General features: G+C 40.5%; 1 protein-coding gene and 1 long non-coding RNA gene across 4 annotated transcripts in view; one reads left to right on the top strand and one right to left on the bottom strand.

Moving 5' to 3' along the window:
- CRACDL (CRACD like) overlaps nucleotides 1-14,606 on the top strand; it is a 107,561-nt gene extending 92,955 nt beyond the window's left edge. For all 3 annotated transcript variants that reach the window (XM_056555940.1, XM_056555939.1, XM_056555941.1), the window contains exons 9-11: nucleotides 7,925-8,094; nucleotides 12,304-12,451; nucleotides 14,240-14,606. In XM_056555940.1, the coding sequence (XP_056411915.1) occupies nucleotides 7,925-8,094; nucleotides 12,304-12,451; nucleotides 14,240-14,385 (464 nt within the window). In that variant the 3' untranslated portion in view covers nucleotides 14,386-14,606. The remainder of the gene's footprint in view (nucleotides 1-7,924; nucleotides 8,095-12,303; nucleotides 12,452-14,239) is intronic.
- LOC130355599 (uncharacterized) overlaps nucleotides 3,194-19,073 on the bottom strand; it is a 52,829-nt gene continuing 36,949 nt past the window's right edge. The window contains exons 3-4 of the long non-coding RNA XR_008888590.1: nucleotides 7,902-7,936; nucleotides 3,194-4,074 (exon numbers count right to left, since the gene is read on the bottom strand). This is a non-coding gene — a long non-coding RNA (uncharacterized LOC130355599). The remainder of the gene's footprint in view (nucleotides 4,075-7,901; nucleotides 7,937-19,073) is intronic.

Raw genomic sequence — 19,073 nt, 5'->3', positions numbered from 1 at the left:
CACTCCTCTGTGCTCTCTCCTATCTGATAGGACTCCTCTGTGCTCTCTCCTGTCTGTTAGCACTCCTCTGTGCTTTCTCCTGTCTGATAGATTCCTCTGTGCTCTCTCCTGTCTCATAGGACTCCTCTTTGCTCTCTCCTGTCTGATAGGACTCCTCTGTTCTCTCTCCTGTCTGATAGGACTCCTCTGTGCTCTCTCCTGTCTGAGAGTACTCCTCTGTGCTCTCTCCTGTCTGATAGTACTCCTCTGTGCTCTCTCCTGTCTGATAGGACTCCTCTGTGCTCTCTCCTGTCTGATAGCACTCCTCTGTGCTCTCTCCTGTCTGATAGCACTCCTCTGTGCTCTCTCCTGTCTGATAGCACTCCTCTGTGCTCTCTCCTGTCTGATAGCACTCCTCTGTGCTCTCTCCTGTCTGATAGCACTCCTCTGTGCTCTCTCCTGTCTGATAGCTCTCCTCTGTGCTTTCTCCTGTCTGACAGTACTTCTCTGTGCTCTCTCCTGCCTGATAGTACTTCTATGTGCTCTCTCCTGTCTGATAGTTCTCCTCTGTGCTCTCTCCTGTCGGATAGCACTCCTCTGTGCACTCTCTTGTCTGATAACACTCCTCTGTGCTCTCTCCTGTCTGATAGTACTCCTCTGTGCTCTCTCTCCTGTCTGATAAGACTCCTCTGTGCTCTCTCTTGTCTGACAGGACTCCTCTGTGCTCTCTCCTGTCTGATAGGACTCCTCTGTGCTTTCTCCTTTCTGATAGGACTCCTCTGTGCTCTGTCCTGTCTGATAGCACTCCTCTGTGATCTCTCCTGTCTGATAGTACTCCTCTGTGCTCTCTCCTGTCTGATAGTACTCCTCTGTGCTCTCTCTCCTGTCTGATAGGAGTCCTCTGTGCTCTCTCCTGTCTGAGAGTACTCCTCTGTGCTCTCTCCTGTCTGATAGTACTCCTCTGTGCTCTCTCCTGTCTGATAGGACTCCTCTGTGCTCTCTCCTGTCTGATAGGACTCCTCTGTGCTCTCTCCTGTCTGATAGGACTCCTCTGTGCTCTCATCTGTCTGATAAGACTCCTCTGTGCTCTCCCTTGTCCGATAGTACTCCTCTGTGCTCACTCCTGTCCTTTCAGACATCACAGAGGAGTACTAGCCCACCATCACTTTGTCCATTCCTGTGCTTGAGCTTGGACAAAGCCATGATTTTACAAGCCATGATTTCTATAAAAAGGAAATTACATTTTCTTATGAAGTATATTAGAAAGGTTAATGTTTTGCGAAGATGTACAACGTATAAAATGTTTTTCTATCTGACAGTGCCTATTTAAACCTTTAAGGCATATCTTGTGGATATGTCATAAAGGTCTATGGTAATAATACACTTTTAAAATTCTGTTTGTAAAAAAGCAGAGAGATCAATATGATCACTACCTATCAGTGTTCAATGAAGTTGTCACTTTCTGAATTCCAAAAATCTAATGTTCCAGGATAACTTCCAAATGGTTGGAGATATTACGATGAAACTTGGTACCCATTACTTATATGTCGGCAGGATATGAAGATGGGATCCGAGGACTGGATATGGGGATGGGATATGAAGTGGGGATATGAGGATGGGATATAAGAACAGCATATGAAGTCAGGATATGAGGACAGGATAAGAGGTCTTGATATGAGGGTGGGAAATGAAAACAGTATATGAGGACGAGAGTGTCATTGTTGCTTTTCCTCTCCCACAAGGTTTAGGTAGGTAGACTCAGTAATGCTGGGTACTAAAAAATTATTATTTTTTTTTTGTATTTGAAGATTACCGTATGTTGCCCTGTTAGATTGAGAAAGAAAGTAAAAGAATGATCAATCCAACAGGGAGAAGAGACAATAATATTTATATCCACTCAATAGAAATAGCAATAAATACATCTTTACAAGCCTCACTACTGAGATGGTTGTAAAAAGATTCCATGTCTGGATATAAATTGTTCCCGAAATTGTATCCAGCTTTGTGCAGGTCAGTCTGTATGTGTCTCCATGTTACCTCGATGTGCTGTTTCCATATCAACAAGCACATTTCTATTTTACTCCATTACAGGGATAACCAAAGAAAAAATATATATATTGATGTCTCTGTGGAGGTAGAGCAAAAAATACATCAGCCTGTTGTTATTTTATCTTTTATTTTATCTATTTTCTTTTTATTTATCTTTTTGGCACTTGCTGTTGCAAAAAAGCAGTAATGACTAAAATGACATACAGTCATAGATATAGGATAACTACTAGTGATGCGCACATTAGCTTAACTGAACACATGTTATTCTAATAGGAAAGGACAGATGAACAGACACATTTCAATTTATAATGTAGGTGGATTTTGTTAAAATAACTAGAACCTGTCAACTAAGATCCAAGGTCTATGGAAGTTTTTATCGTGTTAGGTGCAAATAAAGAACATTAATGAAAGCAAATACATTGAGATTTCTGCTAGTCATATGTTTACACTGAAGCCTGCAGTATTAAGGAATGTTTAGAGATTGCAATACATTTTAGTTGTTTGTCAATTACATTCATATATTGTTTTGTTGGAATAATTTCAGAACAACTTGTCATTTATTCATGTAAAGCTCTGCTTATTCTAAGCTAAGTAGTCAAGTGGGTGGTCCTACTCAGTGATTGACAGCTATCTGTGTATGAGTGTTTGTATAGAGAGCTGTCAATCACTGAGCAGGCCCACTAACATAATTATTTAGCCCAGAATGAGCAGAAATTTACATGATTAAATGGCAAGTTATCCCTGAACTTTTCCTACAAAACTATATATTCATCTGCTCAGCTCCTCCTGCTCTATACCATGATTTCTTCAGATTGGACTCTTTTTTTTTTCCACTGTGACAGGATCCTTATAATGAGAACAGTGTTGAGACTGCAAGCGTAAATTCCGTCAGGCGGACGCCGCCGAAGACACTTCGGCAGTAGGACCGTGTGGCTCTGCATCACCATTGACGGCAATGTAGTATTTGTGGAATTCCGCGCAAAGAATTAACATGTTCTTTCTTTGCGCGGAACAATTTCAGCGGCGGAATTGTCCGCCACTGAAATGCTGCAGTGTGAACAGGTCTCGTGGAAGACCCATTCACATTGATAATAATGTTCATAGCGCGGAATTCTACTTGTGGAATCCCGCAGTGTGAACATACCCTTAAGCGTAACTCCAGCATTGCTCTTCTGCCCATTTTGCAAAGTTCAGGGTGGAGAGACCCTGCATACCCTGGGCAGTCAGAGTTGCTGAGTCTTCTGTACAATGCCCAGTGAGTTCTATGCACGAGTCCTATTAATTAGATAAGGGCTCATGCACAGAACTCACTGGACATTGCACAGTTGCCTTGGCAAATTGCTGCAAATTTGTAAGCTACGATTTTGTTTTGAATCTTTCATTCTGCTATATCTAAAAGATTCTCTATGAAGATGACATTTATAGACCCTGTAGGCCTTTGGAGTACACTTATGTCATTGTCCTAATCCTCCACTACTTTGTAGCCATTAGGCTTCATTCCCACAGCACAGTCATTGCAGCTACAAAACTGTGACATGTCACATATGCATAAATCCTCAAAAGATGAGCATAGCTAGAACCCAGTGTTGTCTTCTGCTACCTGTTAGGTTTTAATGTTCTGTGTGCTTACATATGTTCCTCTGAATATCACTTTTTAAACGCTCGGTTATTGAGCCTACTGACACCTTCTTGTTGGCTTAAATGAATCCAGTCATCTCCTCTGACCTGGCATTAGCACCATTGCCTGTGAACTCTAGAGACTGTTGTACAGTGCATGGGGAAAGTTTCAGACTCTTTCACTTTTTTCACATTTTGTTTTATTGTGGCCTTGTGCTAAGATAACACATCATCACCATCAGCCTGCACCCAATACCCCATAATAATACAGTGACAAATCTTTGCTCATTTATTGAAAAGGAAAAACTTAGTTGAAGGCAGCATTGGCAAAGATTACAGCATCCGGTCTTCTTCAGTATGATGTCACAAGGTTTTCACACAGAGATTTGGGGATTTTCTGCTATTCTTCTCTTCAGATCCTCTCAAGCTCTATCAGGTTAAATGGAAATAATCAGTGGAAGCTGAGCCACTCAAGGACATTCACAGAGTTGTCCCTAAGCCACTCCTGTGTATTGTCTTGGGGTATGTAGGGGTATGGTCTTGGTGGAAGGTGAACCTTCAGCTAAGTCTGAGGTCCTATGGATCAGCCTTTCATTATCAATATCTCTGTACGTTACTCCATTCAGCTTTCCTTCACCCTCACCAGTCTTCCTGCCCCAGCTGCTGAAAAACCCCACAGCATGATGCTGCCACCACTATGCTTCAATGTAGGGAAGGTACTGGTCAGGTGATGAGCAGTGCCTGGTTTTCTTTAGACATGACACTTAAAGGGGTACTCCGGTGAAAACCTTTTTTTTTTTTTTTTTTTTTTAAATCAACTGGTGCCAGAAAGTTAAACAGATTTGTAAATTACTTCTATTAAAAAAATCTTAATCCTTCCTGTACTTATTAGCTGCGGAAATTCTTTTCTTTTTGAAACACAGAGCTTGTGCTGACATCACGAGCACAGTGCTCTCTGCTGACATCTCTGTCCATTTTAGGAACTGTCCAGAACAGCATATGTTTGCTATGGGGATTTCCATTTACCCTGGACAGTTCCTAAAAATGGACAGAGATGTCAGCAGAGAGCACTGTGCTCGTGATGTCAGCAGAGAGCTCTGTGTTTCAAACGGAAAAGTATTTCCACTGTAGTATTCAGCAACTAATAAGTACAGGAAGGATTAAGATTTTTTAATAGAAGTAAATTACAAATCTGTAACTTTCTGGCACCAGTTGATTTAAAAAAAAAAAACGTTTTTCACCGGAATACCCCTTTAAAATCGAGGCCAAAAAGTTAAATATTTGTTTCCTCTGCAAGTCCTTTAGGTTTTTTTTTTTTTTGCAAACTCCAGGCTTTTATGTGTCTTCTACTGAGGAAACCCTTCATTCTGGCTACTTTGCCATAAAGCCCAGATTGATTGGGTGCTGTAGTGATGGTTGACCCTGCAAAAGTGTCTCCCATCTGCACACAGGATCTTTGGAGCTCATACAGAGTGACCATATGTTTTTTTTCCAATCTCTCTTACCAAGGCCTTTCTCCTAATATGGTTGGGTGGCCAGTTATAGGAAAAGTTCTGGTTGTTCCACACTTCTTTCATTTAAAAATTCCATTTTGTTTTTGGGAACTTTCTGTGCAGCAGAAATATTTTTTGTACCCTTCTCCAGATCTGTGCCTCCACAAAATCCTGTCTGTGAGCTCTACAGGCAACTCTTTTCTCCTTATGGCTTGGTGTTTGCGCTAATATGAATTGTCGACAGTGAAATCTTATACAGACTGGGCTGTGTCTTTCCAAATCATGTCCAATCACCTGAATTTACCACAGATGACTCTACTCAAGGTGTAGAAATATTCCCACAGTGGTCAAGAGAAATGAGAGGCCTCCTGAGCTAAATTTCATAGTGTCATAGAAAAGGGTCTGAATACTTATGTTCATGCAAAATTGTTCTGTTTTCACATTCTAATTATGGGGAATTAAGTGCAGAACGATGGGGAAAGCATACATTTCTTTGGTTTTAGCACAAGGCCACAACATTAAAAAAAAAGTGTGAAAATGTTTAAAGACATCACAAATTCACGGTACATGACAGAACAGGGAGATCAGTATTTCCTTAAATGCTTAAAGGGGTACTCCACTAAAAACCTTTTTTTTTTAAATCAACTGGTGCCAAAAAGTTAAACAGATGTGTAAATTAATTCTATTTAAAAATCTTAATCCTTCGAGTACTTATCAGCTGCTGTATGCTCCACAGGAAGTTCTTTTCTTTTTGAATTTCCTTTCTGTCTGACCACAGTGCTCTCTACTGACACCTCTGTCCATGTTAGGAACTGTCCAGAGTAGGAGCAAATCCCCATTGCAAACCTCTCCTGCTCTGGACAGTTCCTAAAATGGACAGAGGTGTCAGCAAAGAACACTGTGGTCAGATTGGAAATAACTACACAACTCTTTCTGTAGTATACAACAGCTTGTAAGTACTGGAAGGGTTAAGATTTTTAAATAGAAGTCATTTACAAATCTGTTTAACTTTCTGGTACCAGTTCCTGTGGAGTACCCCTTTAACCACCTGAATTGCTACCAGCAGTCATTTCATGGTCAGGGTCACTCATATTATATTAATTTCCTATTTCTAGTGTTTGATCCATAAGTCCATATACTCTTACCTGCTTTGTACTTTTGCATTAATAAAACAGGTGTACCTAATAGAATTGCCACTAAGGGTACATTAGAAAATGCTAATGTCTTCACAGCTTTAGGATTTTGTATTTAATATGACACACTTCAAATCTATTCCTTTTTTTCGAGCATTACTAAGGGCCTTTTTAGAGGAGGAATTATGAATACACTTTATACAGTGCCAATTTCAAATCTCTTCAGAATACTTGATACTTGGCGATCATAGATATAAATCCGCCACTCTCGGGTATGCAAATAGTACTATTAGTCACACTCAACAGAAGGTGCACATTTCCATAAAGGTTTTTCAGAATGTGAATGTATTTGTAAAATCCAAGAACAATATGCAGCCTGCTGACTATATTATACCCCTTCAGTCACAGCAGAAAGTGCTAAGTGAAGGTTGGCATCTAGTAAATGTGTTTCTTTTTAATAATAACAGATATACAGAAGTTGTCAGAAGTTGTCAATGACCTACCCACAAGTATCCAAGTTATAATCTACCTCTGGACCTCTAGGCTTAGTACTGTGCGACAGACTGGTACACAAGTGTACAGGAATTCTTAAAGGGGTTATCCAGTATTAAAAAAAATCTAGCTGGTTTCTTTAAAAAAAAAAAAAAAAAACAGTGCCACTCAAGCTACGTGCTGCAATACCACACACAAACTGAGTTCCAGAGTGATATTTATGGACATTTATCAACGGGTTTAGTCAGGTTTTCTTTACTATAATTGTGGCAAAATTGTCGCAACTGCGACTACGCGATTTTTCGTGCGACATTTTGACTGGAAAGCGAGAAAAGCAAGTTTTCCAAATATTAACTATGTAGTAATAATTTTAAAATCGACTACGGGTAGTCAGGTATTTATTCACTGCGACAGTCGCAACTGTGCAACAAAAAGTCGCAACAGGGTTAAAAATTTACTAAATTTACTCCAGCTCAAACCTGGAGCAGAAAAAGCTACTACCAAAGTAAAAAAGGAAAAATTGCTTACGTGAAAGAAAATTATCAACAGGCTGAAACCAGTTGATAAATAAGTCGCACATAAGCAAAAAAAAGTAAGGAAAAAATTACTAAAAAAAAGAATACATAAGCAAACATTGATAAATGTCCCTCATTGTTTCTGGAAGAAAGTAGCTATGTTTTTCTTACCCTGGATAGCCCCTTTAAAGTCCATTCACATGTACATAATCTGCTGTGAACATTCCGCTTGCAGATTTTCTACTGTTGATTTCCTCAAGCGGATTATGTTGTTACCCATTGACTTCAATAGGTCTATAGCAAATCTGCTGCAGATATAATTATGTACATGTGAACTTATCCTTCAACTGTATAGTAAAGAAAGAAAGACTGAAAATATGGAAGTTACTAGTTAATGCAAATGTTCAGATTTATATATTGTTGGTATTTAGTCGCTTAGTTTTCAATCATACAGCAGATGTACTTTATACAGACAATTTTATTTGTTATATTATTTGTTATATAACTATTCTTGGCACCCACAACTATAACAAAATCCAATTCTATACTAATATGCAATCTATCTGAATACATATACACATACTGTATATCTGTGCATTGTTATTTACCTACTTTCTACTTACCTTTATAAATTTTATGTTACCAGATAAAAGCATTCCTGTAGGGACATCAGAAATTGTTAAGATGAATGAAAGCAAAGCTGAGCCTTTGTGGATGTCTATGGCTCGACAGAAACAAAGAAGCCTTAAAGAAGATCACCCAGTCTCTGAAAACAGCATTATAACCCAGGAATCGGAAAAGCAAAACAGAGCAGAGGTAATATACCAAAATGGTTTGTATGAATTATGGGAAATATGCATGAAAAATAATGTAATAAGGAACTGACCTCAGATAGTAGTCAGTGCTTGCTGAGCCCATGATCTTGTGTCTGTTATGAGGTGATCCCCTAAAAATAACTAACTAGGAGTCACACCCTTGATGCTCAATGGTCCATCATCCATGTCTCAGTGGTCCAGTGATAAAATATCTCTAGTCTGAGCAAGAGTCAATTGTCTAGGTGAATGAAAGAGCATGAGTAGCAAACGGTCATGTACGCAGTTCCCTTCCCTAACGGTGCAAGTGTTCAAACCCTAGTAATTTCATGGATAATTTCATGGATAATTTCATGGGGTTATCCGCCGGAAGTTTTGGAAAAAGCTCTAAAAAGAGCATCAATACAGAAAAGAGATACCCTGTTAAAGAAAGCAGTAGAAAAAACTGGAAAAAAATCAGCATCTAATGTTACAAAAAAATCTACATGTTTCTCATTTGTATTCAAGTATAGCCCTCTAGCTAACATCATTAAAAAAGCTATTTTTCGTCATTGGCCTCTGGTTCAAAAAGATCCCCTTTTATCAGATGTTACAATTGAAAAACCATTTGTCACTTTTAAAAAAGCAAAAAATATTGGAGATATGTTAACACACAGCAGATTTGTTTCACAAAATCGCAACTGGTTAAACAAATCCACATTAGTAGGTAATCACCGCTGTGGAAGTTGTAATTGGTGTAGCTTCCTAAAAAAAGGGAGGAATTTTTCCTTAGGGGGCTGCGATTTTGAAGTAAAGGATTTTATCTGCTGCCGTACAGATTATGTAGTTTACGGAGTCGTGTGTTCTTGTGGGCGTTTTTACATTGGATGTACCGTGCGCCCCATGCACACACGATTCCGAGAACACATCCATTCTTTAAAAACGCAAAAGGGCTCTACAAGATTAATTAATCATGTATTAGAAGAACACAATGGGGATTCCAAAGTATTGGAATTCTTCGGAATAGAAAGAGTTAACACCAAAGACGGCGGTGATAGGAGAAAAACATTACTCCAGAGCGAAACAAGATGGATTTTGCGCACTAAGGCACAAGGCACTTTAGGGCTGAATGATAAGGTAGACCTAGCAATTTTTATTTAAAAGGTTTTACCTGCATCCCCTTCTGGTTCTCCGCAAAGGTGTACTTGTTTTTAACTTGTCTGTGTTTCACTTTGGGTTTCTTTTTCTATGTCCCTTTGCACAGTTGTAAGTTAAGAGATACGCCCACCTGCACCGGAGCACAGGTATTTAACCTGAGTTCCGGCGGTAGTAGGGGAGTGGTCTGAGGAAGTGTGCCTCGCACACGAAATAGCTATCACCGCTACGTGGACGGCGTCCAAGTCCTCCCTTGCCCTGTCTGTTATTATGCTGCACTTTATGGAATAAACAAGTTTGTTTTACTACGACACTGGTGAGTGCCATTTACCTTCTTTCATTGCTGCATTCATATGGACTGTTTTCAAATAAATTGAGCACCCCAGGTCGGATTTACTGCAGTTGCCACTCTCAACACAGGTGCATATGAACTTGCCAAAAGCCACAATTAGCAGTGCTGTGCCGAACGCTATTTCTGCATTTATCAATTTCATGGATAATGACAAGCATCTGGCACCCATTGGTCAATTGTTTCTATTCTTTTACCAAGCTATTTATCCTCTCTATTGACCTATAGAAAACTTCTTGTGTCAGAAAAGGAAGTGTTCTGCAACTTTCAGAGACCAGTGCAGGAAAGAAAGGTGAAACCGGCAGGTCTTTTGTGATGTACCTAGTAGCAGTTAGTGCCTTACAAAGTGGTCCAAGGAAGGACTACCAGTGAGCTAGCGGCAGGGTCATGGGCCTTTATGGGATGGAAAAGCTATCCTGTCTGTTCCAGTCTCAAAAAAAGCTAATGTAGCACAAACTAAAAAAGTTAAAGCTTGATATGATAGAAAGGTGTCACACAGTGCATTACAGACTGTCCATAATGGGGACATGAGCATGAGATCTGGATCATGAGGCAATGGAAGAAGGTATTCTGGAATAATGAATCATGGTTTCTTTTACATCAAAATAGATGGCTTTAGGATGCTCTGTTGGAAGAAGGCAAGCTGGTGGAGGCATTGTGATCTTCTGGCAATGTTCCATTGGGAATCCTTGGATCCTGGCATTAATGTTGTTATTACTTTGACACGTACCACCTACCTTAAAAATTTTTCCAGCCGAAGTATTTTCTTCATGACAATGATTGTCACGTCAGGCAGGGATATGTGTGTCCTTAAGTTCATCCAGGCCTCTTTCCCTGCCTTTTGGGACACCCACCTCCTTAATAGGATTCCTTTGCTACTTAACCACGGATCCCTGTGCTACTTAATTTCTGGGCGTAACAACAGTAATAAAAAAATCACAGTACAGAATTTAGAAAAGGGTTAACAACAGCACAGCAAAAAGACAGACAGGGAATTGACATACAGATGTATTATTAGAGTCAAAACAGGCCAGTTGTTACTAAGTGTTGCAGTACATATACGGTAAGCAGAAGAGTAGTCTCAGAATAAGCCATGGTCAGAATATACAGAATTAAAGCAAGGCACATGTCAGGAGTGTAGAAATTGAACTCTAATGCAGGCAGGTTAGTCACAGACTAAGGGAGGTAATATAGCCCACCTCAGAAGGGCATGGACGCTGAGGCCAGATGTAATTGGCTCATCATCCCAGCCCTCTGATTGGCCTGGAAAGGATGCAAAGAAGGATGCATCAGCCGAACACAGGATAAATCAACCTTTCTGCCAGAACCAGATACACCCATTCCAATGATATTTCCTAATGGCAGTGGCCTTTTATGCGGGATAATATTCGAAGCTGTTTTGGTGACAGGAAAATGATTTACACAATATTAGGCTGGTGGTTTTTAGGGCTGATGATTGCTTTAAGCGTACCTGTCATAGTGCAAAAAAAAGGAAAACATTGATATGTTACTCAGGACCCAATCCTGATCATGTGCATATAATTTATATGTGTCTCAGACCTATATATCCAGAGATATAAGCATTTATCTGCTGGTGAGTAAATTTTTCTATGTGCAGGCTGGAGGGGGCGTGTCAGTCTGTCTCCCTCACAGGAGCAAGCCTGTGTAGTCAGCCAATCAGTACTCTCTACTCTGTAACCCTTTCCTCTCTGGTTTTATGCTGTGTCATGTGTCAGAGGAAGATACTTGGAGCTTGCCTGCAGTAATCAGAAGACATTATGGTGAATTCATAACAGGATAAAATGTATAAATATAAAAATAGATCTTTATATAATTAGTGCAAGGATTTTTTAGATAAAAGTACAGCATTTTTATGAATACATGTTCTGTTTTATCTTCTCCTAGTAAAGCTGGATGCTAATCAGCATAGCTGTCACTATGTGTGTCATTCATCTTTCACAGACTCCTGAATGTCCGATCTACTTCTTTGTCATTCAGGAGTCTGAGAAAGCTTTGACTATTTCAGCATGCTGGGAGTTGTAGTTTAGTAACAACTGAAGCTGCAATGTTTGTAAATAACTGTGTTAGAGCAGTGTTGCCTCCAGCTGTTTTAAAACTACAGCTCCCAGCATGTCCACACATCCTTTATCTGTAGTTTTGCATACACAATAGAAATCTCCTATACTGGATACCGGTATGCTTTATTGTCGGTATCCAGTATGCTGTAAAATCTAGACTAGTCTGTCTGGCTAAAAGACAGGCGACCCCTAGTGGTGGCTATTTTGTGCTTGAATATTAGGTGAAAATGTAAATTTTTTTTAACAGGTGCATATTGTGAAATGTCATATTATAAGGAGTCCTGCAATATATGAAAAGTTTTTAACAAATGACAGTGCCTCTTTAACTAAAGGTAACTGAAGGTGTAGAAAAATCTCATGTGAAGGAAAAAGAACTCCTAAGATAAGAATATAAAAAACATTAAAAATACAAGAACAGAAAATAATATAGCTCATCCGAGGCAACCTGCTTGTGAAGAGGGTCTCTGTGTATAGATAATAAAATATCTGTTTTATGTTCCGGTAAAAAAGAAACAATCCTTATGTTCTTGCAAACCAATACACACTATACATAAGTAACTAGCTCTTAACACTCCAATACATGTTGTGTGTAAAAAAATGTCTTCAAATGTTTCCTTTTGTTTAGTGTTAACAAAACTTATTTTTCTTTAAGGTCCATTTGAAGCAGCATGTTGACCTGATCCTGGATAAAACAATAAGTTCATCAGTTTCAGTTCTTCATGAAACGTATGGGCAAGACACCAAGGCGGAGAAGAGCGAGCAGAGGCAAAGAGCAAACACATTGCCACATCCTGTCCATGGTGAGAAAGAGCTTTTCTCTAGATGAGGCGGCTTTTTGTTCAGCTTCAGCACAAGAGCTTTTGGAGAACTCATTATTATTCTCCACATTGATGTCCTCCATGTACACTTACATCCCAGACAATGTGTGAAGACTCATTTACCTCATGTCTCCTAAACTTAAACAATTATTTATTGGCTGAAAGGGTTAAAATGCAGCAGTCTAAGACACAGGTTTCTCATTCCTCTGAAATCTGAGAGCTGGCTTTTTTATTATGAACATACAATTGAATACAAATTGTATGTTCATTTATTCAAGTTTTATATATCATAAAAATAATAATACCGGCATATAAGGGTGTATTCATATGTATAGGATCTGCTACAAATACATTTGTGTTTATTTAACAACATGAAATCTGCGATCTGCAGCAGATTCTGTATGTGTGAATGCATCCTGAAGTGTACGTTTATACAGGCGGATTTTATGCTTATTTTCCGTAGCGCATTTTCTGTAGAAATTCTACAGCGGATTTTGCTACAGTTGACTCCAATGGATCTACAGAAAATCTACCATAGTTGCAGATTTTCCTCCTAATTTCAGTAGGTAGCAAAATCTGCTGTGGAAAATCATACACAACCAAAAATATACATGTGAATGCACTCTAAGGGTGCATATTTTGCTGCTTATTTGCTGTGGATTTCCTGCATTGAAAAAATCTGTAGCGGATTTTGCTACCGTTCACTTCAGTGGGTCCGCAGAACATAGTTATGCATACAGACTAGTGCTGCTTAGGTTCTATAACATACGCATGTAAGTCTGTGTCTACATATACACTGTGGTTTTAGTTAAAATGACGGATTCCACCTGCAGCTGTTGGACCCCGTTGACTTAAAGGGAATCTGTCATCAATGTCACACACTGTTGGCACAAGCTGGTAGTGTTCGTGTCATAGATGATTTATATTATACTTACGTGGCCCAGATCCAGGGTCCTGTTCGCCTGTTATACCCCTTGGTGCATCGCTGACGCTCCAGCCCGACTGCCAGCAGGCTTGAAGAAGCAGCAATGGTCAGCGTGCTCCTTGACCTCCATCCGTGCACTAAGCCTGTGCCTGAATAAGGTGGATAACAGGTAAATGGCGCCATGGATCAGGGGTAGGTAAGTATCATTATTATCAGTGTCAGCCACACCACCAGCCTGTACAAACAGATAGCAGATTCCCTTTAAAACAGTATCTGTCGTTTTTACAGGAAGAATAGGTCTCTGCATGCAACACTATTTTTTCCATGAAATCTGAAATGTATCTGTGATGGAGGCACCAAATGGAGCTTCTTATACAAATATAAACCAAGCCCAAGAAATCCTTATTACAAGGCACTTGAATTCAGAGTAAAACAGTCTAGTAAAGGTCACGACTCATAAAGGCCAAATCACTATCCAAGGAAAGCTGTCAGGGTAAATTGTTTGGGGACGAAAGCATCACTTGTCTGACCTCTGACTTCTTCTGTTATTTTTTTGTTTAAGGACCATGCTTTGGTCATATGTCAGGATGGAAAGAGGAATAGATTGAAGGAAGGGGTGTATAGATTTTCCCAATTGTGAAAAGTGAGCTAGCTATTGGATTTGTTTAGTAGTAAAATGTCATACAGTTTTACATTCTAAGTGTTGGTGAACAGTCAACGAATCCATAAATTGGCAAAATGCTGAAAAAATTGCCTATTTTTTATTAATGACTCGGCACCTACATATAACATATACTGTATCCACCAGATGGACTTTTGTTCTCATTGTTTCATTTGCTTTGCAGCTACACAATTGTCTTCACTGACAGAGAAGGAGGAAAAAACCCTACCCAAACGTCAAGCAATATCAGTTTCACAGGAACCTTCTTGGATGGAATTGGCCAAAAAGAAATCCCAGGCCTGGAGTGACAAGCCTCACATCATTAAATAAGATGAGGAAATGCCTGTTGTCTGTTTCTATTATACTTGAGCGGCTTCAGCGCCTTATTACAAGCACAAAATACGACATTTTGAAATAAAGGAACCCCCGGCAGTTCTTTATATAATCTGTTACTATACGAGTGATTTCTACTGTCCTCACCTGTAGAGGTCTATTATGTTTTAAACATGTACATGATGTATCATGTTAAGTAAAGCTGTTCATGCTTCAAACTGGTGACCTTAGTTTCTTATGCATTGACGTTAATATTGCTTCTTGTATTTCTGTTTGAGTTTTTTTTTTAGGTTTTCTTTTCCCTCAACTTATATATGCTCACTTTAAAGTGAGCAGATACTTAGGGTTCATGCACAAATGCATGCGGGGGGAATTTACTAAGAACGGTGTTTCACACATAAGCCTTAGAGGGGTACTCCAGCCATAGACATCTTATCCCCATCCAAAGGATGTCCGATCACGATCACCGTGCTGCACGCGGCGTTCGTTTAGAGCGTCAGGTTCAGCACCAGAGGCTCGTGACTTCACGGCCGTGCTCCGCGGCTCATGACGTCATGGCCATGCCCCCTCGATGCAAGTCTATGGGAGGGGGTGTGACAGCCGTCACGCCCCCTCCCATAGACTTGCATTGAGGGGCCAAGGCTGTGCCATCACGAGCTGGGCGTGACCGTGACATCACGAGCCTCCGCCCAGCATCGTCAGTCATCAGGCACGGAGCTAAGTTCGCTCCGTGCACTGGATGTCTGGGGTGCCCTTGCCGAGATTGCGGGGAGCAGCAGGATCCCTGCAATCAGACATCTTATCCCCTATCCTTTGAATAGGGGATAAGATGTCTAGGGGCGGAGTACCCCTTTAAGCAAATCCCTACCAGTGTGGGACCACATTTGAGGCTGCCTTTATGGCAGCTTTAGAAATCTACTCCAACAGAGTACAGGAAAATTATGCCCCAGAATAAACAGAGTGCACTGTGCATGCACTGCCAGCACTCCATTCATTCTCAATGGGGCTTCTGAATATGGCTGAGCCCTGAGATCGCCAATGTTAGGAATCCCCCATAGAACATGAGCAGAGTGCTGGCTATGCCTAAGCGTTGTTGCTTCTTTCATTCAGGATTGGCAGGGGTCCCTACAGTTGGAGACACATCTTTAATCTTGTTATCCATTATCCTGTGGATAGGCGATAACTTTCTAAAATGAGAATACATCTTTAAGGAAAGCCATATTGGTTGTCAGCAAACCTTCTCTGAAACAAATATAATTTAGAAATGGTTCAATAGTATGTTTAACAGCTTGACAGAAAAGAAAACCGAACAACTTTTATAACATAAAATGTGTCTTATGGGAGAATATTTTTTTTTAGGAATCATTGTTATCTTTGGTCATTTGATGTGTCTCTTGTACAGTTTATCCTTTATAAACTCACTGTGGTTCAAGCCATATGCATAAAATTACTTTAGTAACTGTTTTACATTTTTATATTATACAATGTATGGTTCACATGTAACATTTAGAGAACACCTTGGTATAGGCTTACCCAGGGGTCAAGTCCTAAGAAAAAAAGTGTGGGAACTCACCCTAGATTTCCACTTAAAGGGGTACTAGACATCTTAAGGATGTCCAAAGTATAGGGTATAAGATGCCTGATCCCGGGGGGCCTGCCGCTCTTCTCCTTGCTGCTCCCGACATTTGTTTAGAGCGTTGGGTGCAGCTTCAGAGGCTCGTGACGTCACGGTCACGGCCCCTCAATGCAAGTCTATGGGAGGGGGCGTGACGACCATAGACTTGCATTGAGGGGGCATTACTGTGATGTCACAAGCCTCTGCCTTGCATCACCAGTCATCCGGCACGGAGCAAAGTTCGCTACATGCACCGGATGTCTGGGGTGCCACAGTCGAGATCCCCAGCAGCGGGACCCCCGCGATAAGACATCTTATCCCCGATCCTTTGAATAGGGGATAACATGTCTAGGGGCGGAGTAACGCTTTAAGGGCTGGTCCTGCAGGACTCCTTCTAATGGGAACTGCGTTCCTGCTGTGGAAAAAGTGCAGGAACTCCGTTCCCATGAGTTCCTGCTGGACTTGAGCCCTGGGCTTACCATATGTGGATACATTATTTTTACATCTGTACAATAATACCAGGTGTGACAGGTGGTTGTCAGAGGTTCTCCTGAGACTATGCAAATAGAGCACATTTAAAGAGGATCTGTCAGCTCTTCTTATGTGACTGCTTTAGTAGGTGCTTGTGTTTTCTAATAACAGTGCTCTAGCAATTCCACTTAAAGCTCTGCACTGTGTTGTCCCTCTGTTATTCCTCTTGGAAATGTATGGATAAGTTGACAATTGGGCAGTACCATTTCTTTTGTAAAAGTCGCTACAAAATCTGACACTGTCTTATTAGAGTTCATGTTTGTGCTCACATTATATATATGTCAGAGTAATCCTCCTATACCTCAGATATATGCCCCAGTATGCCTCCTTATAGCCATACAGTGACATACGTAGGCAGTTGGACACAATGTTTAAATAAATGTATACTGCAACGCAATGTTCAGATAAATGTATATTTGCTGTGTCTTAAATTCAGAAAAAATATGCTGCCACATACCCGCCAGACAGAGGCCTCCTTCAGGTTGATGGGGTTTGTAGATATTAGGGATGTAAGAAAAAATCGATTCCCGCGATTATCGCGATTTTTCACTTGCCGATACTGAATCGATTCAAAAATATTTTGAATCGATTCAGTATCGGCAAGTGAAAAATCGCTTTAGTGATGTGGAATTTGTATCTCCTGATGCACAGAAAGCATGTCCCGGGCATCAGGAGATACAAGTTCCACATTTTGTCAGCCGGATCTGACGCGGCGGCGGCGCTCTGGATGTATCGAGCGGGCTCCGACTCAATACTCTGCGGCCCCCGGCTGATTTCAGTACCCGGGGGCCGCTGATGCATCACCGCCGCTAGTATCCAGCATGCGGTGCTCTTCAGTGTGTATGGAGCGGGCTCCCGACTCGTGCCCGCTCCATACTCTGCAGTCCCCAGCTGTTCTTAGTAGCCGGGGGCCGCCGCTAATAGCCAGCATGCGGCGATCGCCGCGGCTGGCTATTAACCCTTTAGATCGCCGCTGTCAAAGCTGACAGCGGCGTCTAAAGGGAGATGTGTAGGCTCTCCGTGGCTCTGTCATTGATAGATCCTGGCTGGACCAGGCTCTATCAATGGATCGCAGATGAATGGAGTTCAATAGAACTCTATTCATCTGTCAGAGGAATCTAATGATTCCTAAAAGACTAATAAAATGTACCAAAAAAAAAATAATAAAAATAAAGTTTTAATAAAAGCGTAAAAGACATTGTTTTTCAAACAGAATCGGGATATATCGCGATGTATCGTCACCTAGACAGTATTGCGATATATCGGGATATATCGAATCGCCACACTGGCATCGCGATTCGAATCTAATCGCCAAATTCTTGGCGATTCACACCCCTAGTAGATATATATATATATATATATATATATATATATATATATATATATATATGTGTGTGTGTGCTGGGAACTTTGCATGTTCACAGACTGAACATGTTAACGTAGCATGATGTAAACACAATCTTTGCAAAGAAAGATGGAAGGTCCTCTTTAACTACTACCTTACAGAATAGATAGAGTAGGTATTGTGTTAAAGGGGTACTCCACTGCCCGAGTGTTTGGAACATTTTGTTCCAAACACTGCGTTTGGGCTGCGGGGGTTGTGACGTCACACCACACCCCCTCAATGCAAGTCTATGGGAGGGGGCGTGGTGGCTGCCAAGCCCCCTCCCATAGACTTGCATTGAGGGGACGTGGTGTGACATCACAATGGGTGTGGCCATGATGTCACAACCCCTGCAGCCCGCACCCAACATTCGGAACAAAATGTTCCGAACGCTGGGGTAGTGGAGTACCCCTTTAACTTAGCCTTTTTCACATACTCTAGGACTAAAGAGGCAGTATGAATATGACCAAACAAGACCGGGTGAGCTGACCTCATATAGTTCCGTATGTCAAAAATATGCATATTTTGTTGTAGATGTTAGACATTTGTTATGTAAATAATTTATAACAAGTATGCCAGCTTTTATTGTGCTGTATATATGTGGTTATTATAATTGTCTAGCCGGAATTTGTTAGCAGATCACTTCACTTTATACAAAAAAGAATAAAACCAATTGTCAGAGCTTACTGTGCAATGTCTTAAGGAGATACATACATTGCTGGTAATGATGTTACATATAAATACTTTTTATAGAAGTTTCTATTCACCCATGTGAAATGCATAGACAGTTGCACTGCAGCAATTCAAGGATGTCTGCCCTGGTATTATGGGTGTGTAACCTGGTCACACAGAGTCCATCACCTGTCATTACTAAAGTGGGCACCACTGGACACCTGTAGTATAGGCCCTAAATCTAAGGCAGGATGTAAGAATATTATTGGAGTAAGTACTTCATATTCATTTTATTACAACTTCTCCTATACACTCAGTGTAGCATTAAAGGGGTACTCCGGTGGAAAACTTTTTTTTTTTTACATCAACTGGTGCCATAAATGTAAACAGATTTGTAAATTACTTCTATTTAAAAAAAATCTTAATCCTTCCAGTACTTATTAGCTGCTGAATACTACAGAGGAAATTATTTTCTTTTTGGAA

The sequence above is a fragment of the Hyla sarda genome, chromosome 2 (assembly GCF_029499605.1).
Source record: "Hyla sarda isolate aHylSar1 chromosome 2, aHylSar1.hap1, whole genome shotgun sequence".
Classification (NCBI taxonomy): domain Eukaryota; kingdom Metazoa; phylum Chordata; class Amphibia; order Anura; family Hylidae; genus Hyla; species Hyla sarda.
The sequence above is the reverse complement of the archived record's forward strand: the minus strand, read 5'-3'. Positions and strand labels throughout refer to the sequence as shown.